The following is a 26458-nucleotide window of genomic DNA, read 5'->3' as shown; positions in this document are numbered from 1 at the left end:
ACATTATTTTTTCAATTGAGGCTTTGAAGTCGTGTGTATATTTTATGCTTAGAGCACATCTCAATTTGTACTAGGCTCATTTCAGTTCCCCAAAGCCCCATGTGGTTAGTGGCTACTGCATTGGACAGAGCCAGTCTCAGTATTTATTGAGTACTTCCACTGTACCCAACACATGACAAGTAATGAAGACAATGAAAGATAATCACTAAATGTGGCGCTTGCCACGCATCTCATTCAAAGTTCTTTGACTGCAAGCAATAGAACTCCACATGGATTTGCATTAAGAATTTTTTTAAAAAAGAAATAATTACAAGGGTACAGAGTTTTCTCTCTGATGCAAGGGCAAAACTTAGAGTTGATCTTCAGGAAAGCCCTCTGAAACTAACCCAATCCACACCCTTCTCCTACAGCCAAAGGTAGTCAGGGCAGACTTAGTGAAGGAGGTAATTCCAGAATTTGTACCTTGAAGAATGATTAAGACTGGAAAAGTGGAAAAAAATAGAAGTAGGTGTAAAGGAAAAACTCACTTCTTCCGTGTGTTTCTCCTTTATTCTCACACTACTACCTCACTCGCAATACTTCTCACACCAGATGTGTGGGTTTTTGTCCACATGAAGCAATTCTCTGTGACACCATCTGGATGTCCCACAATTCAATTTGATTCTGACACTAACCGGAGTTATGGCAGATACCTGAGGTTACAGGGCTCAGTCCCACGAGCCTGCCCCCCACCGTAGATGCCAATCACAAGTAGTAGGTCCCCAGCTTACTCATAACTTCTGTCTGACTTGGCTATAAATCAGAGGTTCTCATGAGCCCTTCCCTTGGATTCAATTATTTGTTAGAACAGCTCAAAGAACTCAAGGACACACTTATGTTTAGCAGTTTATTATATGATAAAGAATATGATAAAGGATCCAGAAGAACAGCCAAATGAAAAGACACATAGGGTGAAATCCAGAAGGACCCCAAGCACAGGGGCTTCTATCCCTGTGGAGTTGGGATGCACCACTTTCCTGGCATGTAGATGCGTTCACCACCCAGAAGTTCCTTGAACTACATACTTTTGGGATTTTTATGGAGGCTTCATCACGTAGGCATGATCAATCATTAACTCAGTCTCCAGCCCCTCTCCCTTTCCTGAAAATTCTGAAGGATCAGAGATGTGGCTGAAAGTGCCAAGCTTCTAATCGTGGCTTGGTCTTTCTGATGACCAACTCCCATCCAGGAGTCTACTAAGTAATGCCTCATTAGAACAAAAGACTCTCCTATCACTTAGGAAATCCCAAGGGATTTAGGAGCTCTGTGCTAGGATTCTGGAATATACTAAAACATATATTCTCTATTATTTCTCACTGGATGACTAAGAAAGCATAGTTTAGAGCCAATCAAAAGAAGAGTTGGCTGGAGTTGAGGGAAGGTGTTAGAAAGCAGTGGGAGGTAAGAACACGTAGGTGAAACTGTGAGGTAGAGAACCTGTAGGCCAAAGGATTTAGACTCAACTGGCCAAGAAAGCTATGGTTTACTTTCTTGAGGGAGTAAAGTGTGAAGTAATTGTTGAGAAGCCTAACCACACAGGAAGAGTAGTAGCACAAGTAGTAAGAGTAGTAACTGAAAAGAGAAATATATGAGGAAAAAGATATATTTTTTCTTATGGATCATTCAAAATAAATGTCCAGGGACAACATGGAATGATATATTTTAATAAGTTGGTTTCTGAGTATATGAAGTTTATATTCTCTAAATTACATTTTTTATCATGCTTTTTTAGAGGCAACCATCAAAAATTGCCTCAGATATTTATCAAACAGAACATGCTAAAGATAATTTAAACTAAAGAACCATCGTTCTTTTCCTGAACCCTCTTTTTAACATTATGTACATGTCTTTTTCTTTTGGTCAGACTTCCTATTTATTTTTCACTCACTTATTTGTCTTTTGCTAAAGGAGGTTCATGAAATAGCTCCTGCTTTGAGGTCCTTTCTCCCTTCTACTCATATCCTCTAACTCTGCTCTAGTGCCTGCCTCTCTTGTCCTCTAGAGAGGACCAAGTTCTCAACCTCTGACAGGCCATTATTTCTGCTTTGGTGCCGGATGCAGAGATTGTCCTTTTTGTTTGATAGGGGGAATGTTAACACATGGAAAAAGACTGATTTAAAAGAGAAGAGTGGTATCACTTCCTGAGTTTTCGCAGCTCACTCTGATTGAGATGATTGAAACCATCCCAGTGAACTGGATTCTCAAATATCTGGGGTTTTATTACAGGGATAAAAAAGATGCTGATAAGAATCAGCAATACACTCACATCTGTCTATTACATTAGTGAAAATAACATTGCAAAATCAAATTTTCCATGACTCACAGACAGCTATAGTTTAATCAGTGCTTGTTTTTGTGAGTGCATTTTTTTAAGGTTTAGATAATTTCTAAATATTCACCTGATTTTCATTGTGTGTATTTTTTCTTTGTAGATATGGTAATATATAATGAATAGTTTGTTTTCTATGAAGTTTGGTGGAAGACAAGGGGTATTAGATTGTATTATATTTAATATCTAGTACCTTAAGAATGAAAAGCAAAATAAACACATTCTTGAGTTTTAAATAGAGCAATCATTTCTTCCTGATATTGGTATTTTAAGACTTCTGAAAAATTTTTCTCTGAAAAAAAATAAAAGCCTGTACATCTTAAAACATCATGGCCAGGAACTTGCCCAAAAGTAAAACATGAGATAAAACAAAGGAAGGAGAAAATACGTTATTAAAAAGCAAATGGTGCCAAGGGAAGGCTTATACCTAGAGGAGCTGCTGTATTGACATAGCTGAGACACTGACAATATGTTCATGACAATGGCCACTGGGTATCAAGGGAACAGATTTTTATAGGACTTCACAGTTCTTTTGCTTTTATTGTCTGGTAGTCAACATTTAAGTAAAGTTAGGTTGGCTTGCTCCTCAAAATGAATATTTTAAAAAGAGTAATGTAGCAAGAACATCTCTTGAGATAATTCTATTTGGGGACTTAACTTTGGTATCATTTTCTGTAACATTTTTCTCTGATCGTGAATAGTGAGCATTTTGCCATTAGCACCTCATTCAAATTATCTGCATGGAGAAGTTTAAGATCATTATGAAGTCTCTGAGATCTAATTTTGATATAAAAGATAAGGAATTATTTAACTTTTTAAGTCCATACTGATAAAGTTTAATCTTTTATGGAAGTTAATTACTTTTTAATGAAACTTCAAACAAGTCTAGGAGACGATTAGCGAGGATTTCCATTTTCCAACTTCCTTTATAGCTTACATTTGTGATTTGTTTTTTAAAGCCCTCTAACTTTTAAAATGCTCATTCATTTTTTGGTTCTGTATTTTTTCTTCTAGTATAAATATGAATTAATAAGTAGTTTGCATAAATATTAAAGTATGATGGATATTTTAGATATCAGAATTAGGCTACCTAATTTGTCTGAATTTTTTGTGTGAAAATTTGTCTGAAAATTTAAATAAGCATAAGATAAAATTAAATAAGGATTCTATGGATATAAAGGTTCATAGTCTTTTTCTTACTATACATGTTTGGTATGTCTTAGGTTAAGAACTCTTTTAAAAGAATATAACTAAACATAACTAAATTATACTATTTGTCATTAATAGAAGCATAACCTATTTTTATTGATTATATATCCCTGCATTGAAAATTTTCAAGAATTTCTGAAAACCAGAATTTCCCAATAAGTATATATTTCAATTTGAAAGACTATTTCACTTTTTCAGACAATCTTGGGACTACTAATGAGTCAGTGAATTATGAAATGATAATGTAATGGCCAAAAAGAACAAATCTTCCTAAGTTCTCAAACACAGAAAGAGTATGCTTTCCTTTAAGTTGATATTATCTATAATTCTCTTTCTGAGACAAATTAGTGATCTTTTCTAAAGTAATCAAATCCAATATAATAGTCACCTAAAATTTAATTCGTCTAAATCAAATTATTTATGTTATCTCAGATTAATCAAGTTGCTAATAAAAAATAATATACAATTAATTAATGGTGCTGTATCAACACCTTAACTTCTAAATAAGTGAAGCAATTTTGTTGGTACACAACATATGCCAGTCACATTTCTAGACCGCACAAGAAAACCTCATAGTCTGATTCAGATGCAGTTATGCAAGAAGTTTTAAAACATTATTCGCTAACTTTAGAGAAAGAGTTTGAATGGTGTTATTCATGCCAGTCATATACTAATTTATTTGTCTAAAATTTGATAAAAATGTTCCCCCTAAAATAAACTAAATTTCAGAAATTTAAATGACTATTAAATCTCTCCCCAGTATCCATTAAAATTGTTTGACCTTTTAAAAAAAGCCATCTCCATGGCTTTAAATATGTAATTATTTTTATGATTGTCTTTTTCATTGTTTAAACCAGGGAGAGTGATTATATGCTTAAAAACAGAAAGAGAAAAAAACGGACCTTCCAATTTCTAAAATAATTCCTCAGGAAATAAAGATTTAGCAAGAGAGATGATTATTCTTTTCTATGATTTTTCTTTGTGTACAAATTAATGTTAGAAATTTGAATTTCTTTTTCTTCTCCACAAACACAAATTATTCCATGTTTTTGTTCTTTAAAAGTACTTTATTATTTGATATCTGATATAAACAAAATAGCATATGAAGTATATGTCTAAAAACTAGATACTAAATAATGAAGTTTCTACATTTAGACTCTCCCCATCCCATCGCTTGATTCCTATCAGTGGTAACTAATACACTGAATTTTACTTTTATAATTCTCTTGATTTTTTTCTAATTTTTTTTTTTTGAGGAAGATTAGCCCTGAGCTAACTACTGTCAGTCCTCCTCTTTTTGCTGGGGAAGCCTGGCCCTGAGCTAACATCTGTGCCCATCTTCCTCCTCTTTATATGTGGGCCGCCTACCACAGCATGATGTGCCAAGCGGTGCCGTGTCCGCACATAGGATCCGAGCCGGTGAACCCTGGGCCGCCAAGAGGCAGAACTGGGAACTTAACCGCTATGCCACTGGGCCAGCCCCGATTTTTTTCCTAATCTTATCACATCTTCCTCTTTCAAATATATATGTCATGTTGTAGGACATATTTTGAGATTTTTCATCTAATGTGTTATGCTTCTCAGATTCATCAGTCGTTTTGTGTGTTCATTCAGTTTCACTGCTGTGTAATATATTAATATGTGAATATACATACTTCAATCTATTCTATTGATGGATATTTGCTTTACTTTTGATTTATTTAAGATTTTTCTGCATTCATTTTTACACATCTTAATATGTATGCTTATTTTATTAATCTTTACCCTTTCTACTTTACTAACATATACATATGGCAATAAATTTTCCTTTAAGTGTTCTTCAACAGCATCCCACTAGCTTTTATACATAGTATTTTCATTGCCATTCAGTTTTAAGTATTGCTTAATTCCATTATAATTAATTCTTTAACTAGTGTATTACATGGAAATTTTAGAACTTATTTTTAAATTTCCAAACCTATGGTCAGAGAAAATGTTCTAATCTGTGAAATATGTTGTTTTTATTTATTTATATTATTTGTTGTAGTAAATATTCCATATTTACTATCATTGAGAATATGTGCGTATTCTAGTGGTTGAAAGAATGATTCTATATCCACTGAGTGAAGCTTAATTGTGTTTATGCACTTTGAGCCTTCTGTATCTTCATTAATTTTTTTAATATTTGAAGTATCAATAATTGAATAAACTATATTTAAATCTCCTACTATGATGGAAAATTATCAGCTTATCCTTGTAGTTTTATCAATTTTTATATTAGGTGTTGTTTTATAAGTTCTATACAAGTTTAGATTAATTGCATCTTTCTGGTGAACATTTGAACATTTAAGTTTATATAATAATTTATATATTCCGTAGAATAATTTTTTCAAATGTAGTATGTCTGATATTATTATAATTATCCCAGACTTCTTTTGGCCAGTATTTTATCATATTTTTGTAATAAACCTTTACTTTATGCCTTTACATGGCATTATGTTTTAGATCTATCTTTAGTAAATAAAGTTAAAATAAGTTTTTTACTTTATCCAGTACAATGACCTTTACTTTTAATCTAATGAATTTAGACTACTTACATTTGTTGTGATTATTAGTATTTTAGATTTAGTTCTTACCATCTTACTTGTTGCTTTATTTTTCTCATATTCTCTCAATGCTTCTTTAGATTCTTTGTTGTCTTTTATAAATTGAGAGCTTTTCCCTTTTAAGTGTGTTTTTATTATTCTATTTTTGAACGTCTATTGGTCTGGAAAGAGTACACACTGTTTCTGTTACTTTAGTGCTTACCCTTGACATTTTACTATGCACACTTAACAAAGAATAAAATTACCTTAAAATACCATCTTCTAAACAAGAGAAGGATGTTAAAACAGTTAAATTTCCTCAAATCTAATTCTGATTTATATGCTAATTTTGTTCAATATTTTTAGTTCTAACCTTTAACAATATCTGAATGTCAGCTTTATTAGTATTAGTTTTTTCAATCAATTTGTATCTATCTTTACCTACGTGTTTACCAGTTTCATTGCTTTCCATTTCTTTGGCATCTGTGTTTTGCCATCATACGTCCAGCAGCACCTTCTTTAGAAGTGCCTTGAGCAAGGACCTATTGAAGGAAAACGTTCTCAGTTTTTATTTATCTGACAATGTCTTTAAATCATCCTCAATCCTGAAAGCCTTTTGCTAGGCACATAACTTATGTCACCAGTTAAGAACTTTGAGAACTTTCACTGTATTATTCCACTGCATTGTTTTCTCTTCCTCCATTGAGGTGGGAAATTCTGTTATCAGTTGAATTGTCATTCTTCCTACATGATCTATCTTTTCTCTCTGGCTTCTTTAAATATTTTCTCTTTGCCTTTGATCTACTGCAGTTTCTCTACAGTTTATTGGAGTAAGAGCTGCTTTTCACCGTGAAATGCTTCCAGGAGACAATGATTCATTTTTTTCCATGACTAGTTTGGGAGATTCATAGCCATTATTTCTTCAAATATTGTCTCTTCTTCATTCTTTTCTTCTGCTGATTAGGAATAGGGTAGATATGCACATTCTTTTTTCTCTCAATGTGTCTTTCAAATTTTTCATCTCCTTGTTTTTCTATGCTGTATTTAGTGTAATTTGATCAGTTTTAACATAGATTCACTAATTATCTCTTCACCTCTATATAATATTTAACTCATCCAATGAGTTTGACGTGATTTATTTGTTATAATAGTTATTTTTCAAATTTTATTGCTTATTTTTATAACCTCCTGTTGCTTGTCCTTATTTATTAATTTATATTTTATTTCTTAAAACATTTCATATATATGTTAGTTTGTGAATGAAAATTTCAATATCTGCAGTACTTTGGTTTTTTTTGAGGAAGATTGGCCTGAACTACATCTGTGCCAATCTTTCTCTGCTGTGTATATGGGATGCCACCACAGTACGGTTTTGATGAGCAGTGTGTAGGTGCATGCCTGGGATCTGAATCTGCGAATCCCAGGCCAAAAAAGCAGAGCATGCAAACTTAACCACTATGGCCACTGGGCTAAATTTGTTGTTTGTTGTTTCTTCACTCACTCATGATGGCTTTTTTTTTTTTTTTTCCATGTTTGGAACTTTGAGTGTGAGCTCATATTTTTTTCTTTCCCTCACTTTGATCTGATCTTATCTTTCTTTGTCTCTGCTGTCCCTGTCCTGCTAAACTTTTATTCCACTCCTAGGGGTCCTGTCCTGGGAGCCAGCCCAGGTTCATCAGTTTCCTGAGGTCATAAGGTACCTGACAGCACCAGCACTCAGACCTCATGGCGAGCCCTATATGCTCACCTGCTATTGGACTGGGCAAAGTCCATCACAGTTTCAGCAGATGATTTCAAGCTATCCTGACTCACTTTCCACAAAATATCTATTGGTTGTTTGGGGTTCTCTATTTCCAGGTCTCTCAGGCTCCCCATTGCTTCCCTCTGCTTCCTCTTTGACAAACAACTGATACATTGTGGGTTTTTGACTATTCATTTATCTCAACCCACATGCATTTTAAAGTTCATTTCATTTTGTTATAAATATTGTCCATGGGTTTTGCTGGCTATCTGTTTTTATGGGGGGATTTGGAGGAGATTTAAATACTTTGTTGTTGCTATGTTCTCAGAATCCCCTGGGACAGTTATATTTTCATCTCACCATCCCTGACTAACAAGGGATCTCAGTCTCTGCACTCCCACTTGACTCCGTGCACACTTAGTTTTTGAGTTCCAGTTTTAATATAATCACTTGTCCTCAGGGTGACCGCACCTTTCATATATCAGCAGGGTTCTTTTGTTCCCTCCCACGGAAGGAGGGAAGATTCTGCTTGGAGATTTCCTTTACCTCCTCTGAACCCAGCACTGCAACAAAAGATGTGATTCCACAGTTGTTGCTGTCTATCATTCAATCGGAAGCATTAGCGTCCAATAGTTGTTGTTAATGTCACTCACAAATCTTGTTTTAACCAAGGTTCATTTCTTACTTTTCTATATTAAAAAGTTCAATATCTGATGTCGTAGTTCCAGGCAATTGCATAAAACTAAATTTGTTAAAAATTTAGACAGTCCTTAATCAGAGAATTCTAAATTTAAGCTGCTTTGGAACAAAACCATCCTCAGTTAATACATACAGGCCCAAACCTTTGAAAGTTGCAATGTGTAGATTAAATCTTGTTTCAGGAAATATCTATCTATCTATATAAAATTTGTGATTTTATGAAACAATTGACTTTTTTTTTGTTAGAGATACCTTTCTGGAATGGATTTTTGATGGATACTAACAGCAACATAGTTTTTGCTAAAAGCAAATTAGCATCAAATTCATGGTAGAAATACAAAAGGCATCATAGGATTTGGCTGATAACAGGGAAACTGGCTTCCAATGGACTGGGTTCCAGTCTGACTTAAAAGCTTGGGTAAATTGCTCAACATCTCATTGCTCAGTACCCTTATTTTAAAAATGTGAATTATAATAATAATATTAACTCATTGAAATTTTGGGCAGATTAAGTAAGATAAAATAGTACAGTGTATAAGTTGTTGGTGCACAGCAAGTCGTTATTAATTGGACTCTATGAGGATGATGATGATAATGATGGTGATGATGCTGGCTATGGCATGACAATGGGTTACTTCCCCAGAGAAGGATAGGTTTTGCTTCTTAAGCTTTTGTGTCAAAATGCATAAAACAATGAAATAAAATAAAAAAGAACATCTCACTTGGTTTTGAGTGGATTTAAAATAATCCCATTTTTTTTTTAGAACAAGGGTGATTAACTCTTAGAGATTTCGTTTCAGGAGAAAAAAAAATGAGCAATTACTTTTGGCTGAAGCCTTCTAAATAGGTACCAGCTGCTGTGCTCATCCCCTCCGATCACTCCCTTTGCTAGATTCCTGAGAAAGTCTGTGTGTAAGGCACATTTCGTGACATGTTTGTCACTGTTCATTATTAGTCTTCGGGAACCAGCAACGTGGCCTCATTCATTTATTGGTGATGTTAAGTTGTTCTGACATTGCCCTCAAGACAGTTGTGTCTTATCCTCAGAGTGACAGGACAGATACTCAGAAAGGATTGCACACGTTTATTGAAGACCCTTGGCTTCACTGTGTGCAAAATTCCAAATGTGAACTATCTTTGCATACATTATTACTCCCTGGGGTCAATTGCAAAAATCTGTGGATATCGCTCAGTGTAGCAGTTAATCTTCTTTAAAGCTCATGATCATTTTAAATAATAGCATATACAGAAGGAGCCTTTCACACTGAGAGCTAAAATAAACTGGCTGTCACCTGTTGCTTTGAACTACCATGGATTCTCAGGATTTCTTGAAAAGCATGTAAACTGTTAGAATGTAATATTCCATCAAACTATTTACCCATAATCCTGCAAATCATTTGAGAACATAATTTGGAGCTTTTGGTATTTCTGCAAACACAATGTGATGCAGTGAATTAGATAAAGTAAGATGAGTGAGGAAGAATACAAAAATCCATGCTGTTCCTCTCGTATCTGTGCCTAAGGATCCCAGATGTTTACCTATGAGTGTTTTTTTGAAACTGCGCAAATCAGAATAGACTGTTAGTAGAAATAAAGCTGCAGTATCTGCTGGCACACACACATGCATTATTTAGGTAGTTTTTATTTATTTATCATGTTTGCTAAGAGTATGTAGAGAAGATTGGGCATTGCACAGAAAAATTTTATCTTTAAAATAAGAAAAATAAAATCAACAGTCTGTGCCATCAGTGTGGATTCTTTAAAATTTTCCTTCTCTCCAAATTACAATCTCTTTTAATCTTTCCCATTATTTTACCCATCACTACCCTCCCATGTTCACGCAAAGAAGCATTGCTTCTCCCAAGATTTCTCACTCCAAGTTCCTCCTTGTCTCCATCCCTTCCTGCCTCCCCTGATCCTTGCTCCCTCAATCATGCATCATTAGTTCTCACTCTAAGAGATCCACCTCCCTCTGGCTACAAATATCTTCAGACTATTCCCTCGTGTAAAATTTCCCTTACCCTTTCTGCTTCCAAAGTTGTTGTACTTTTGCTCTGACTTCATTTACAACCATGTTTCTGAAATGTCTCCCATCAATTCTTCACCACCTCTTCAGGCTTTTGCTCCATGCAACCTGAGTATTACACCTGATACTCTCCTCAGATAGCTCACTTAAAGCTGAACATAGACCTCCAGATTACAAAGCTCACTTCACCTGCTTTCCAACCTCTCTTATGCATTCGATATTCTTGGTCTCCCATCCTTTTTGAAATGTTTTCCTCTCTTGGCTTTTATAATATCAGACTTTTATTTTTTCAGTCTGACTCTATTTTCCCAGTATTGAGCTTCTGTTGCTTTTTTCCAAAGGTTGAGTTCTTCCATCCTCAGCTCTCTTTCCTACTCTTCTGCACTCTTTCTCCATGGGGTCATCCAACTTTGCTCTCTACCTCTTTGTGGATAAGACCCCAAATTTGTTCTGAAGCTTAACCTACCTTCTCAGCTCTGGTCCCACGTTTTTAACTCCCAACTTCACCTATTGTCTGTATAAGTTTACAGCTGACCTTCTTGTCTTACTCTCTTCTTTCATCTATCCTTCTACCCCCAGCAAATCTCAAAGAGAAGTCCTCTGATTGCCACTGGATGTCCAGTCTTTAGTCACTTAGGCATAAAACTTTAAATTCTACTTCAACTAATCACTGTTCCTTGTCTCTTGCCCTAATTCAGTTGTCAAGTTGTGTTGGCTTTTGTTATTTCTCTTTTGAACAATTACAGTCACTCTTCATAGGACCCATTCTGATTTCTGTCATTTTTCCTTTTCATTTCTACTAATAAATTGTTCCAAAATTTCAAATTGATTTGGTCATTTATACAACAAATGCTCAATATTTTTCATGACAAATTTCGAATAAAGTCTACATTTCTTAGCTCGCGGGTCTAGAGCCACTATGATCCAGGCTAGAACTACATTTTATATCTTTTTTCTATAATCATTATCTATACTTATCACAGCTTGCAAACCAATTCAAATCTCCAGGTTCCTAATATTCCTGCATCCTAAACTTTGATCCTGTTGTTCTCTTCTCCTGGAATATTCTTCCCACTTCTGACAATATGATCCTTCTCCAATTCTTTATGATTCTTGAAAGTCCATCTCCAATGGGATAGCTTCCAAAATATTTCTTTGATCTCCACGGGAGGAAGTAGCCATTCCACTCTTGAAAACATCTTGCATTTATTTTGACAATTGTCACATATTACCTTGAGGACCATAGCATCTTATGTCTGGTTGTGTACTTGTCCACTTTCTCTGCTTGACTGCAAATTATTTCCAGGTAGCATTGTATTTACTTTTGATTCTTTCAGATATGCAAAGTGCCTTGCAAGTAAAGATAAAATAGTTTAGTTAAAAGCATGTAGGTCTAGAAATTGAGGGAAATTAGCTTTGTACATTCTTCTAGCACTTTCCAAAATGGGTCGCTTGAGGGGAGTTCTTTTTTAAATCCCCTGAGTCTCATTATTCTCTTGTAAAACACAGATTTTTTCTACCTATTTCATAAGTGCATTGTAAGGCTTAAATGAAAACACATGTAAAGTACTTAGTAGAGTACCTGACACAGAAAATGAGCTCATTGTAGTTATTATTGTTATTATTGCTGCAAGAGTAGCTGTTTCTTAAATGACAGTAACTATTTCTAAAATTATTTGAAAACTTCAAGGTAATCTTCACTTTGACTGTAAAACTAGACCGAATTTTTTAAAACCATCTGTTTTTATTTGAACATGTTTATATTATAAACACACAGGATACAAATTACACATGATGAATTACACCCTTTATATGAAGAATAAACAGAGATTCCAACCACCTTTGAAAAACAATGTGAATATGTTTCTAATTGATTAATTTGCATATATATGATAGTGGTGTTGAATCTATTCCAGTTATTCAAATTTAGGAAGGATGGTTTTAATATAGTCAAAGAAGAGAGAGACATTGATATCTAACTCCGACACTCGTAATTTCACATTCATGGTATATTTTAATTCACCTTAAAATTGTTCTCCTAATGCAAAATTAGCATTACTTAATTGGCAAATGATTGATATCATATGTAATAATTTTTTGCATAAAATGTATAAGGTCAGGTGGAAATACAGCCAAGCTTTTCCTCTGTAATAATTCTTATTTTGAACAATCCAGTTTTGCGTTTTGTTGTTGCTTATATCTTGCATTGTTTTACTTATGTTTCTATGTCAGAGAAACAAGATAAGTTTCCTTTCAAGTGATAACATTTACTTTCTTCTTTTCTCAAATATTGTGACTTGCTGTTGTTTTAAATGCCCAGTGAACTTATTTTTTAATAATTATTCTTCCTTTTGACAAGTTTATGTTCAATTATTTCCTTCTATAATATGTTGGCTATTTCATAGAAATAGAATTCTTCATCTAGAATTGCATTTCTCAAAGTATAGTCTGCAAATCTCTGGGTTCTCCAAATTTTCTCAGGAGATCTGAAACACTTTATATAACACTAAGTCACCTTTTCCTTTTTCATTCTCATTTTTTTCCTGTGTACAGTGGAATTCTCCAGAGCCTAAATGATATGTGAGAACATCATTGCCCTGATGACTAAGGGAAGATGTGCTTGAGTATTCTTTTTTTTTTTTTTTTTTAAAGATTTTATTTTTTTCCTTTTTCTCCCCAAAGGCCCCCGGTACATAGTTGTATATTCTTCGTTGTGGGTCCATCTAGTTGTGGCGTGTGGGACACCGCCTCAGCGTGGTTTGATGAGCAGTGCCATGTCCGCACCCAGGATTCGAACCAACGAAACACTGGGCCGCCTGCAGCGGAGCACGCGAACTTAACCACTCGGCCACGGGGCCAGCCCCAAGACAGTTCCTTTTTTTTTTTTTTTTTTTTTTGAGGAAGATTAGCCCTGAGCTAACTGGTGCCAATCCTCCTCTTTTTGCTGAGGAAGACTGGCCCTGAGCTAAGATCCGTGCCCAACATCCTCCACTTTATATGTGGGATGCCTGCCACAGCATGGTGTGCCAAGTGGTGCCACGTCCACACCCAGGATCTGAACCAGCGAACCCTGGGCTGATGAAGTGGACATGAGCACTTACCTGCTGCGCCACCAGGCTGGCCCCTTGAGTATTCTTATATTTAAAAAATGTCTGTGTTAATTTCTATTACATTAGCTATCAATAGATATAATCCATATAAATGAAAGTTCTTTGAGATCCTTAATAATTTTTTAAGATTGTAAAGGGTTTCTGTAACCAAGAATTTGAGAACCACCACTATAGAGACCAAGAAACAGAAACAAGATAAGATTGATGTTGAAAATGATAAACCTGTAATTTTAGTGTAAAATGTGCTAATTTATATGTACAGTCCATGTGTTTAAAAATACGTGTAATTATACATCATATCTATCACTGGTACTGAGGCTCGACTCCACATTTCCTCTTGTCCCTGGAATTTCTCTCAGCCAAATTTTAATTACAGTCCATATTGGTGCTATATATATATATAGTCTCCTTAATGCCAACATATTGGCTGTTTAAGTTGTATCTGTCTTCAACCACATAGAGCCAAGCCTACTCTTGACTCCGTGCAGACAAAGACTTATCACCCAAACCTTCTTGAAGTCTCATTTTGCTCTGACTTTCTTTTTGATCTATGGCTGGAAATCAGATTCAGAGCTCAGCAAAAACTTTCAGGCAATAGGCAAAGAGAATTTCTTATTTTTTTCAGGGCATTACACTTGATCACAGAATAGTACACACATATATATTTTTAAGTGTTGGAACAGACACTTATGTGAGATGAGGCAGATTGTGGAATTGGGACAAAGGAGAATTTCCCTCAGTTAATGAGAAGATACAAACACTACTTGAAAATATAAAATGTAGGCCTTTCTATAATGATCATCTTATTGTTTTCATAAACTAATAACTATTTAAGAACTTCTGTATCTGTAGCTCCAATTCAATAAGTATAAAAGAGTTATACCAAAGCCAGATCTTGACATCAACAGGTTTAAAAGATCAAAATGATAGCCACACAAACAAGACTTCCCATTGTTCATGACTCTGTTATAGTGGAGACATCTGCTTTAGATGGGAGGATGGATTCACTCATATTTGTGGATCTTTGAAATCTAAGATTCTATGTAAGTGAAGGAGGGAGTCTACAATTTGAAAGTCAAGATAACACATTTTTACTCTTCATTGTTTGGAATGTGATTGCCTAAATTACTTATAATGGTTAGGTAAACAGAACAGATGTTATGCTTTCCTCTTCATTGTCATTATCATTTTTAAAGATAACTAAGTAACTCTTCTGTTCAACCCCACTGAAGGAGGACAGATTGTTGGAAGAGCAGAGGGACACACTTAGAGAGACACTGCTTCATCTCTGCTCTGCAGGAGCGCGTGGCTCATGCATAACTTGACTCTGTCCGAGCCTGCCTGCAGATACTTGTTAGGCAATATAAGGCATAGGTTCTGGAATCAAAGAGAATCGGGTTTAGAAGGCCATCCTCAAGAGGTGGAGAGGCATAGTGGTTGAGAACATAATATTTCCCCACTTACTAGCTCTGCAAACTTGAGTCTCCAGCCTTCAATTGTCCCACCTGTAAAATGGGAATAGTAATGATACACTCTTCACAGATTTGCTGAGGAGGTAAAATGTGTTACTATTTGTAAAGTGCTTAGAGCAGTAGCTGGAATATAACAGACATACTATGTATGAAATAAATATAAATCCACATTCTGTGGCTCCAATCCAGGTAGGTTGGGATCGATGCTGTAGCCCTGCTACTCATTTGTTCTATGACCCTGGGCAGCACTTGATGCCTCTTTGCTCCATCTGTACAAAAGATTTAAAAATAAGAGCACCTACCTCATAGAGGTGTTGTCAAGATTGAATGTGCTAACACATGAAATAACTTAATAGATCCAAGCAGGTGGTAAGTGCTAAGAAATATTAACCATTGCCATCATTAAAAGTGATCTCTCAACTCACCCAGTTTTGCCTGTTAACTCAATGCATAGCCCTTCCAAACTTTTCCAGACATCTTGCCTTCTCTATCTTGCTTCCTAATACACATTTGCGATTTTATGACCAGCCAACACCACAACCGAACTCATAGAAAACCAAACTTTTCATTATCCCCAGCTAATGAGTGTCTCCTAGGATTTCCTTGGAGCCGGAAATGGCACCATCTTCCTCTAAACTCAAATAACACATTGTGCTATCCCTTATTGTATTAATCTCTTGCACTCATGTGTACTCAATTGTATTTATCTCTATGTACAAAGCCTCATTTATACACAACTCCTCCAGTGACTCCTAGTTGCAGAAATCATTGCTTCTCTGTTGACTATGAAAATGCATTCCCAATTTCTTTTCCTGAATCCATTCTCTCATGTTCTAGTTCTTACTTCTACAAAGTACATCTGAAATATTATTTGTCTCTTGAACAAACTTCACTTGTTGTTCTCCTGCCCTCCTCCACATTCCCTGTGTTCCTTGAGTATCCTCAGTCATGTGCTGTATCTAGCCTTTCTTCATATAGTTGCCTTCACTTTAAATTTGCCCTCTCCTTGGGTCAAAATCCTCTCCATATTATAAGGCCCATGTCAAATTAGACTTCCTTCATAAAACATTATCCTGACTTCCCCTCCCAAAAAAGCAAGTCACTCCTTAAAATTTCCTTGGCGTATTTTGATACTCCTTTTACGATAACGACTGTACTTTCTCAGAGTCAAGTATTTGTTTTATCCAAACCACCGCTCACTGGATCGAGGCACACGTTATAAGAGCAAATGGACTGTAGGGTCTTATTCCATTTATGTGTTCTGAACAGTGAAAATTACAGTGAATTATTCCTAGTTCAGTAAATTTCTGTTACTGTTAAGTTGCTTACACAGAGACTGCATCTCCATAGCAACTGCCGTGGACTTAGAGTTTATCTCCCTGTTCTCTGTTCTCCTGGTTAGCCTGCGTAATTGACATGTGACTCGGTTTCTGCCAGCTTTATCACTTCTACCTGGTTTACTTTGGGTCCAAATACAGAATTGGGGAAAGAGGAGAAGCTGATGTTTTTATTCCACCCATATTTATTCTCCCAGGAATAAGAAATAAATTTAGAGAATTGCTGTCTTAGTTTTAGGTGTGCTATAATCTACAAAAATGAAATTAAATTCCTGTGTATGAGGACTTTGCATCATTTTCATTTTGCAAACATTTTCCATAGACATTAGCAGATTATTACACAATTAAAATATAGTTATTATTTGATTCATCTAAGAATTCTGACATCATTTCCAAAATATAAGTGTTAAGTTACTCCAAGATATTATGTAACCATATATACCATTCCTTATTTATGGCTGTTGATCAGGCAGTTTAAGACTGTGCTCATTTAATCCAGTGTTTAATTGAGTTAAGCCTATATTTAAATATTTTTTAAACTAATCAGGTTGAAACTTTAATAATTTACCATGAAGAAAAATGCTAGTAATTTGGTCCTTTTTCCCACTTTGTGCTTTTACATAATAACATCTCTTCCTGAAGGTCATGTTTCTTTTCTATTAGAGAAAATTTGCATACTGACCTATTTTACCCCTTTTCAATTTATTCACGAACAGCCGGTATGAAAAATCTGAATAAATAATACAAAACTGACCCTTGTTCAGATCATTACAAGTGCTAAAAAGTTGGTATGAAAAGTTAAAGATTATTTAATTATACTGTGTTGGAATTATCTCTGACTTAAAATTACTCCCACATTATTCCACTGTGTACCTTTAAGTAGAATGCACAGAAGACCAAGCAACATACATAATCTAACTTGAGTCATTGTTTATATATTTGAGGTTTAGTTTAACTTTTAATGTCTTTTAATTGCATTTACAATTGTCAAATGTCAGTCTGCTAATAAATATGTAGTGGATATTTTCTCATGATCTTCCTTGTGTATGTGAATTCATTAACCTCAAATTCCCTAAATTCCAAAAGAGATGGTTGTTTTGAGTAGGAGTTTTAGGAGTCAGAGGAGGAGGAGCATGTTAGAGTGGGAATGCCTTAGCCAGCCTTTGCTCACCTGCTGACCACAATCCTGGCATGACATCCATTCCCTCCCCACTCTCTCTCCAAGTCAGAGAAGTTGCCTTATTTGTCAGAAAGCTCTTTTTCATAGAGACACTAGATGCTGAGTTTACAGATTAAGAGATCCTGTGACTCTTAAAAATCTTTAAATGCAATATTTCCTCTTTGGGTAATCTAGAAAAACAGACCATGAATTGATGTGTCTTTTCTTTACTCTCTAGGAGAAGATTTTGAAGACGTACCAGCTTCAAAGAAAGCTAAAGGTGAGTATATTATCTTCAGTTCACTTAGGAGTTTTCTCCCAAGGCTGCAATATTTTATCTGTTTTATTTAACTGCTCTTGATCTGAAGATGTACCAGCTTCAAAGAAAGCTAAAGGTGAGTATATTATCTTCAGTTCACTTAGGAGTTTTCTCCCAAGGCTGCAATATTTTATCTGTTTTATTTAACTACTCTTGATCTAGTCTTCAGCTTTTCCTAAGCAACGTTTAGATGGTAAACTTATTTTTTAAACAAACAGCCTTTTTGCATTATTTGGAAAAATATACACATATTTTCATATATTGAAGGCACTTGTTGAACATTGAATTATTTGCAAGTAATTATTAGATGCATTTATTTGCCTATCTGCTTACAAGAGTAATATTTCAAAATTATCATTTCATCAAGGATTGGGGGATGTTCTTTGACCCCTGAAGGATCACATAAATGTTCAAATACGAAAGTGATGTATTTTTATCAAGAAAAATTGTGATAACTCACCTATACTGGCAGCAATAGCATACAGAAAAGAAGGAAGAAAGGAAGGAAGGCAGGAAGGAAGGAGAAAAGGAAGAAAGGAAGGAAGAAGGAAGGAAGGAAGGGAAGGAAGGATAGAAGTAAGGAAGGAAGGAGGGGAGCAAGGAAGGAAGGAAGGGAGGAAGGGGAGGAGGAAGAAAGGACGGACGGAAGAAGGGAGGGAAGGAGCAAGGGAGGGAAGGAAAATCTCAAAGCTCAGAAAAATCCGCTACAACCATATGAACGATCTTGAGTCAGTCTTTCCAGGACTAACTTTCTTCATCTGTATTATAAGGGTTCTAGCTAATTTGATGTTTTTTGGGTTTTGTTTTTGTTTTCTTTAAGAGTTTCCTGGCTTTTTATTTTGGCTAGTCATATAATAGATATTTTTTATTCTACTTCCGAACTTGCCTGTAGACAATAAGAGTTTGCCTATGACTTGTTCTTGCCATCAAAATATAAGTTCCACGGCGGTGCCCAGAATCAATTAACAATGTGGAAAATAGTGCTTTGAGAAAGGCACAAGGGAATGGGTACTTGAGTCTTATGAAATGATTTACACTTGTCTTCGGATACGTTTTTGAATACTGAATTTTTAGATTCTTTTAAAAAATTAGTTATTAAGAGCAACAACTCTTAGTATGTTTTTGATTTCTAGACCATTGTTCCTCAAACTATTTTATACGTGAATCACCTGGCAATCTTGTTAAAATGAAATAAATCTGGGTTGGGGACTAAAAGCTGGGGACATCAATTTCCAAGTGATGCTGAAACTATTGGAACATGGATCACTCTTTGAGAAAGAAGGTTCTTGAACTCATTTAGAAATTGATGAAATCTAAAACCTAACTTTCGATGAAACATACACACACACACACACACACACACACACACATGCACTCACATCTTCTTAACATTTCAGGATTTTACAGGAGATCCCCAAAAACTCATCTATAGACACCAGTTAAGAACTTCTAACCTGGAGAAAGGTGTTCAAACAGATAGCTTCAAATTCTCCATCACTATCCATCACGTGGTGAATAACACTACAGCACAAAAGTCCTTGAGTCAGATGAGAGAAGGAACAGATACAGGATACCAGTCTGCTGCAGTTCTCTCACGGCAAGGATGATCACCAAAAGTTTTGTCCCTCACAAATTTAGAATTATTTTGACTAAAATGTTCATCTTGTAGCCAGATTCCACTCTGACCATATTATAACTCTGAGTATCAAAGAAACCCTTCTAAGAAAAGGATGCGTGTTGCTTACCCTCATCCATCAACATCCAAAATACATCAGGCACAGTTTCCCTGTTTGAACAATTGCCTGCAGCATGAACATTCTTTTCTTTCATTGTCTCCTCTTTTCTCACTGGCTCTTGCTTATTAAATTTCATAGTGAAAAGTCAAACACAGTCTGAATACAAACCCACAGTATATTATAAAGAGGGCAGGTAGTTCCTGTTTCTTTCATATCATGCAACTGTTTAGATATTTTGAGTCCCTGCTCTATTTGCATAATAGCTGTGAATGTACAAGTTATTTACTTTCATACTTTTGTATCTGCTAGAAGCAGCTGAAGAGGTGTCTCCCACAAAGAAGCAAAAGAGTAAGTTTATAATTGTATTAAAACTGTTCAGTCATTCTATGTTAAAGATGGTACATACAAATTGAAACTTTAGACTCTCGTAAGCAGACCAGTATTAGAAGAAAAAAATTTTTAGCACTGACATGAAGAATAACGTTAAGGTAGGTCATTTATATTTCAAAGAGAAGTTCGTCACTTTTGGTGTCAGGGAAGAGGCACATATTTGGAGGAATTACAAAGTGATGATTGAAGTGGCACTTATGGCAAACCATTCTAGACAGCTCTGATCCTGAGCACTCTTCCAGAATCTGTGCTTAAATATTTGTTACTCTCTGCTTTATAATAACACAGCTGAAGTGGTATGCTGAACTTTTTTATATCAAAAAGAAAAACGTAGAAATAGGTGTCGGCAAATCAGTTGCTTAAAAACTCACTTCTAAGATTGAAAGTTCTTTTTGATTTCTCTAGATAAATGGCAGACTCTTAAATATTCCATCTTTGGAATCGTTGACTGCAATCAATATTCATATGCAGTCACAAAATTTGATGTCCAAAATTCTCATTATTCCAGTACTTCCAAATTAGACATTTTTTTTCAGATGGTGAAGCTGTACAATTTGGATTCACTTATGCATTAAAGTCGTTGCTGGACAGACTAAAGGAAGCAATTTCTGAAATAGAGATAACCAGAGTTTGTTGCTCATAATGCTTTTAAAGTAAAGAATAGACATTTATCTGAGGAAACGATGCCAATAATGTTCTCTGGGTTCTGCAGTGCTTCTTAAATGTATTTCTGCAGGAAATTACAAAAATGCCCTCTACCATAGCAAATTTCTCCTGCTCTGTATTAACACTTGATTCACTGAACAAATATTAAGTGCCTATTGTGTTCCAAGTCCCCCTTTCGATGCTGTGACTACTGCAGCAGATAAGAGCGGTACTCATTAGGATCCTTCATATAATCAGATTGTGAGAAACATAGGGAAATAAGCAGTCTTAACAATACTTTTAAAGGTTGTTGCAAAATCCACAAAGTCAATCTGGGCATGTTTTTGATTTATACAGCAACACTTTCCCAACTCTTAACCTTCTGGTAACAATTCGTGGCTATATCATATAAACACTTGAAATCTCTTATTTCATAAATAAATATTAAAACAAAATTCAATAAGATAGTTGAATCGTATTAATGTCAATTTTCTAGTTGGGATATTGTATTACGGTTTTGCAAAGATGTTACCATTGGGGGAAACTGGATAAAGGATGCATGGGATTTCTCTGTATTTTTTCTTACAATTGCATGTGACTACAATGATCTCAAAATAAAAAGTTTAATTGAGTATATAAATAAAAGACTTCAATATTTTTAGCAAAAAGGTATCAAATATTTGAAGTTAGATTGGGGGATTTATGATAGTAAAACAATATATCATATGCTCATCTTACTGTAAAGTAGTTCTATAGTCTGATAGTCACAAGCCTTTTAGATGTGCTCTAAAATCTGCAGCTATGAGGATATTTTCATTAATAGCCTATCAACACCAATTAAATAAATGTGTCAGAACAGAGACGCCATCTGATGAGGTTCAGCTGGAAGGTAGCCTGTCTTTGATGGACTCTTCTCCTTTTAGCACTGGTGCTGCCCTTCCTCCTTAATGCAGTCCCAGCTTTATTGCTATCCCTGTTAGTAGCCTGTCCAACCCTCAAGCTCCCACAACCTTGGGGGTGGGGGCGGGTTGTATTACTGCCTCTAAGGCTAGAACCCAGTAGAAAATAATTCTGGATGAAATGCAATGGAAAGGAGACAAACTAAATTCAAGATTTCTCCAAACTACTTTCATCGCAGAAAACCCCGTGATTGCAGTCAGCTGATACCCAGGGTGATGAAATCAGAATAATTCTTTGTTGCTTCCCTCAACTTCTTTCTCCCTAGGCTTTGCTTTATTCTACTTCATAAGCCCTTAGGCTCATATGGGCTCGGCCAGCTGCCCCATATTCCACACACCACTGGCTTCAACTGTCATTCTCTTTCCTGGCCATCTGCAAAGAGCCTGTGGTTGGTTGACAGGACGCAAACAGATAGGATGGAAAACGGTGAAGAGTCAGTGGGTGCCCATGATTGTGAGGAGAGACTAACCTCGCCTTCTCTTAACAAAGCCGCTCTGTGGGAGCCCAGGGCTCATGATCCGATACACTGTGTACACTGCCTCACTCGGCTTCAACTCCTTTCCTGTGTTGCTTTCTGCTCTGAGAACAGAGCTGCTACCTCAAAGCATTGCCTTAAAGAGTAACTATGCCGTCTCAGGGGAGTGCTTGCCTCCACACATGGAAATCTCACAACTTTAGGAACACAAGGTTCTGTATGGTATTATTAAAACCCTAATTTAAAAAAAAAGTCGGTTACTTTTCATATTGATAAGCTCATGTTTTGAAACCTGTTACTATATAACAGTTTTTCTGCATGCAGTGCCCATCAGTAGATTCCTATAAACTAAGCACTTTGACTTTCTATGCCAGGCCATTTTTGTTATCATTTATTAAGGGTTTATCATGTGCCAGGAAGGATTTCAAGTGCTTCACATCTATTAACTCATTTAAATTCCACAACATTTCTATGAGGTTTTTGTTGTTGTCTTAATTTTATACATAAAGAATCCAAGACACAGGGAGGTTTAGTAACTTGCCAGTTGTTGCCAAGGCTAGCTGGCTGCAGAACCCATGTCCATCCCCACTGATCCGTACTGCCTCTCTGTGCTTTATCTCTGTTCCTGCTTATACTCTGCCTGTTTTAATAAATCATCATGCTCTCTTCCTTAGGCCCCATCAGTTTCTTCCAGTGTGTCTACTTGGATGGATACAATGGCTACGGATTTCAGTTTCCTGTCACTCCTGCACACTACCCTGGAGAGAGCTCTGGCCAACCAAGTTCTCCAGGACAGAAGCAGCAAGGACAGTAGACACAAATGCACGGCCCTTACAAGTGCTTTAAGACTTTGAAAATAGGATCTTCTGTTTGTCCACAGTGGCATAGGCAATTGAAATAGTGTAATTATTTGCAAAGTTTTCAAATATTTTCATTGAAAATATTTTCCTCTTCTGCCTGGTGTAGAGAGAAAGGGTGTGCAAAGGGAGTGAATGATAAGCAGACATGTTGAAGGGCCTACTGCTCAAGAATCTGTTATTTGTGTTTGTTGCTGGGTGCGGGTGTTTCTATTTTTCCATTTCCACTCACTGTAGGGTTGTTCACAAATTAATCTAAAGTTTACTTAATAACAGTCTTTTAAATGTAATTGACACAATTACAAGATAGAATTCCTGGCTTCAATTAGATATTTATTTTTAAATGAAAACACAAACTATGCTTTCAGTTTAAAGGATACAGGAGCTTATATAGAAACTATTTTTTTGCATCATGTGGGTATCTAAACTCAATTTACCCAATAAGTTGATGTTTAATAGTTTTATTTTATTTATGTCTATTTCTATTTTAGTTGTTCCTGCGCTCTAAGAATAGGTCACAGTTGCACCAAAGAGTGTTATAAGCTCCTCGTGATGCTCTTTTAGAGCTCAAAATATCTCTGAACTTTAGACATAATAAGACAGAGTAGAAATGTTTGATGAATCTTATCTCCAAGATTTGTCTTGAATTACAATTAAGACATTCACTCCAGTGGAAATACACCATCCAATTAGGCAGGTCTGGTGAATCGTTTGTTTAAAATATAAGCAAATGAGATAAAGAATTTTCAGATTTCTCCAGACTGTGCTCTAATGAAAATGTCACCTGGGTGAAGTTTTAGATCAATTACTAAATTTGGGTGACAGATGAAAACGTATTTTCATTTCACTTTAATTGGGTTCTTCTGTGGAGTTAAATAGGTTTTCTTTCTCAAAAAGGAAAATACGAATGTCATCAAAGTTGAAAGAATACATTTCAACCATAAGTGCTTTATGAGGTATCTTACTTGTTTTTTAGGTAATTGGTTATCAGTGCCAACGAAATGGATGACAATCTTTAACTTACTTGACACATCACTGGGAATGACAATTATGGTTTTGTTATCCTTTTGTCTCCAGGTGATATAAATACTTGTATTCTTTACCACATTTTTCTATCAACTCTAAAAGTCACACCACTGTGACCTTTATCATGTTTACAATTGCAACTCAACTTACGACAAATTATCTCAGGAAATAAACTGAGTTATCTTTTCTGGCATTATAATTATCTTCAGCAAGGTCTGAGGTAGCCAGAGCTGATACTAGCCAAGTGATTTATTTTCAAGGACTGCAACTAAGTTCTTTAGGTCCTGTTTTACTGAAAAAAATCATTAGACTAGGGCATCAGTAACTTGTTAATTATTAATAATGGACTTTCAATGACTTTTGTGGAAGAAGTTGGTCTCGGCCATAGACTGGTGGACCTAATTCACACTACAAAAGCCAATGTTACAATGAACCAAGATTAATGACACTCCTAATGGGGAGGGGCCTGGAAGTGTGTTCTTCAGGACAGACCAGATGGTGCCATCTAACACAGCCCCTTCATATAGCAATGGAAACGTGGGGAAGACAGCGGAGAAAGTTTATTGCTCCCTACTCCTCCAGCTTGTCCAATTTAATGAGTAGAGGAATAGAGAACAAACATGACAGTTTTTTTCAATTTCATAGAAAAGAATGGTTTGTCCATTAATTTTTTCATTCAATGACTATTTATTGAGCACTTACTCTTTCTAGGGCACTGTGCTAGGCACTGGAGTGTATAAGAAAAATATCAGAGATAAATTATATTCTCAGTGCTATTCTGACACAATGCGTGACCTTGGAAAATTTACTAAACATACTATGCTTGTTTTCCCATATGTAAAAAAGGGATTTCAAAGCAAACAACCCAATACCTTACAGATATACTGTGGGTACTGACAAAATATCTAATATGGATATGACATCAAAATAAAGTTCTGAAATAATACTTTTGGACGTGGCACTAATTTTCCCTTTGAGTGCTTTTCTATATTATACTCTTGTTTCTTTCACTCTCATTATAAAAACTATTTGATAAAAAGTAAAATATGACAATTTATTGTAATAAATTAGATAATCCAATTATGATGTAAACAACATTAATAATAATTGTTAAAGTTTATCTGCTTAAAGTTACAGTGATGATAGCCCTTGAAAAATATTGACTAAAGGCTCATCTATTTGTATAGTTCCAACAAATAAAGTATTTCTAGTCCTTTCAAGTTGACGCTTTACATTTTAAAAGGAAAAGATAAATGGTTGGTTAAAAGTCTTTGTCTTTAATAGTTCGTGCATAATTCACATCATATTGGTCACGAATAGGTAGGCGTTTAATAATTGTTTTTAGTTCTCCATTTTGTCCCATTGGTATGAGCTACCCGCCCCAACCCTCTACTCCCGCCCGCACTTCAACTCCTTTTAATAGATGGTCTAGAGAAGATAAATAACTTGATTTAGGGTTTTTGATTTATGTTTACTTTTCATAAAACCTGATAAATCATCATTTAATCAGAGCAAATCTTTTTTGGAATAATTCCCTAAAAAGCACCTGTATAGTGATTCATTCCAGTATATCCCTGTCAAAACTCCTCCCAGAAATATTTTGGAAACTGAAACCGTATATCTGGGGATTCAGATTATTTCCTTGAGTTATTTCACTTGGAAAAAGCAAGGAGAATAATGACTATCATTGCTGATAGAAAACTCAGGAGCCATCTGGCCCAGCTTGCACGTGCAGAAAATGAACCTAACCCCTAGAGAAAAGCATAAGTTTGACCAAAGTCACTAATTGTGTCAAAGCCATGCCTAAAACCTTGGCCAGCTGGCTCCCAAATGCCTTTAGCAACAACTTCAGAGTGTTGTTATAGACCTTGGCTAATTTACCCAGCATCTCAAAACCCATTTTTTGAATTACAATCACTGTGGAAAGACTCACTTTTTTCTACATGAGAGATGAAAAGGACCTTAAGAGTGAGTCTCAGGGCTGGCCTGGTGGTGTAGTGGTTAAGCTTTTGTGCTCCACTTGGGTGGCCGCCCGGGGTTCGCCAGTTTGGGTCCTCGGGGAGCACCTGCACACCACTCATCAAGCCATGCTGAGGCAGCGTCCCACATAGAAGAACTAGAAGGACTTACAACTAGGATGTACAGCTATGTACTGGGGCTTTCGGGAGGGGAAAAAGAGAGAAAGATTGGCAACAGATGTTAGGGCCAATTTTCCTCACCAAAAATGCATATCTTAAAAAAAAAAAGTGAGTCTCATTCATTTGCTTTAGATATAAAGAAAATGAATCTCTGAGAGGTTAGGTGACAAGCCCAGGGTCACAGTGCAAGTTAGTAGCAGAACTAGACTGAGAACTCAAATCTTCTG

The 26458-nt window shown here is 35.7% G+C and overlaps 1 protein-coding gene across 11 annotated transcripts in view; it reads left to right on the top strand.

Annotated features, from left to right (window-relative positions):
- TRDN (triadin) overlaps positions 1-25313 on the top strand; it is a 387867-nt gene extending 362554 nt beyond the window's left edge. For 9 of the 11 annotated variants that reach the window (XM_070496108.1, XM_070496106.1, XM_070496103.1 and 6 more), the window contains 3 exons: positions 17924-17965; positions 20050-20088; positions 22885-25313. In XM_070496108.1, the coding sequence (XP_070352209.1) occupies positions 17924-17965; positions 20050-20088; positions 22885-23024 (221 nt within the window). In that variant the 3' untranslated portion in view covers positions 23025-25313. The remainder of the gene's footprint in view (positions 1-17923; positions 17966-20049; positions 20089-22884) is intronic. The other 2 variants (XM_070496111.1, XM_070496105.1) reach the window with 1 other exon arrangement.
- Positions 25314-26458: the final 1145 nt, after the last annotated feature.

The sequence above is a fragment of the Equus asinus genome, chromosome 24 (genome assembly GCF_041296235.1).
Source record: "Equus asinus isolate D_3611 breed Donkey chromosome 24, EquAss-T2T_v2, whole genome shotgun sequence".
Classification (NCBI taxonomy): Eukaryota; Metazoa; Chordata; class Mammalia; order Perissodactyla; family Equidae; genus Equus; species Equus asinus.
The sequence above is the reverse complement of the archived record's forward strand: the minus strand, read 5'-3'. Positions and strand labels throughout refer to the sequence as shown.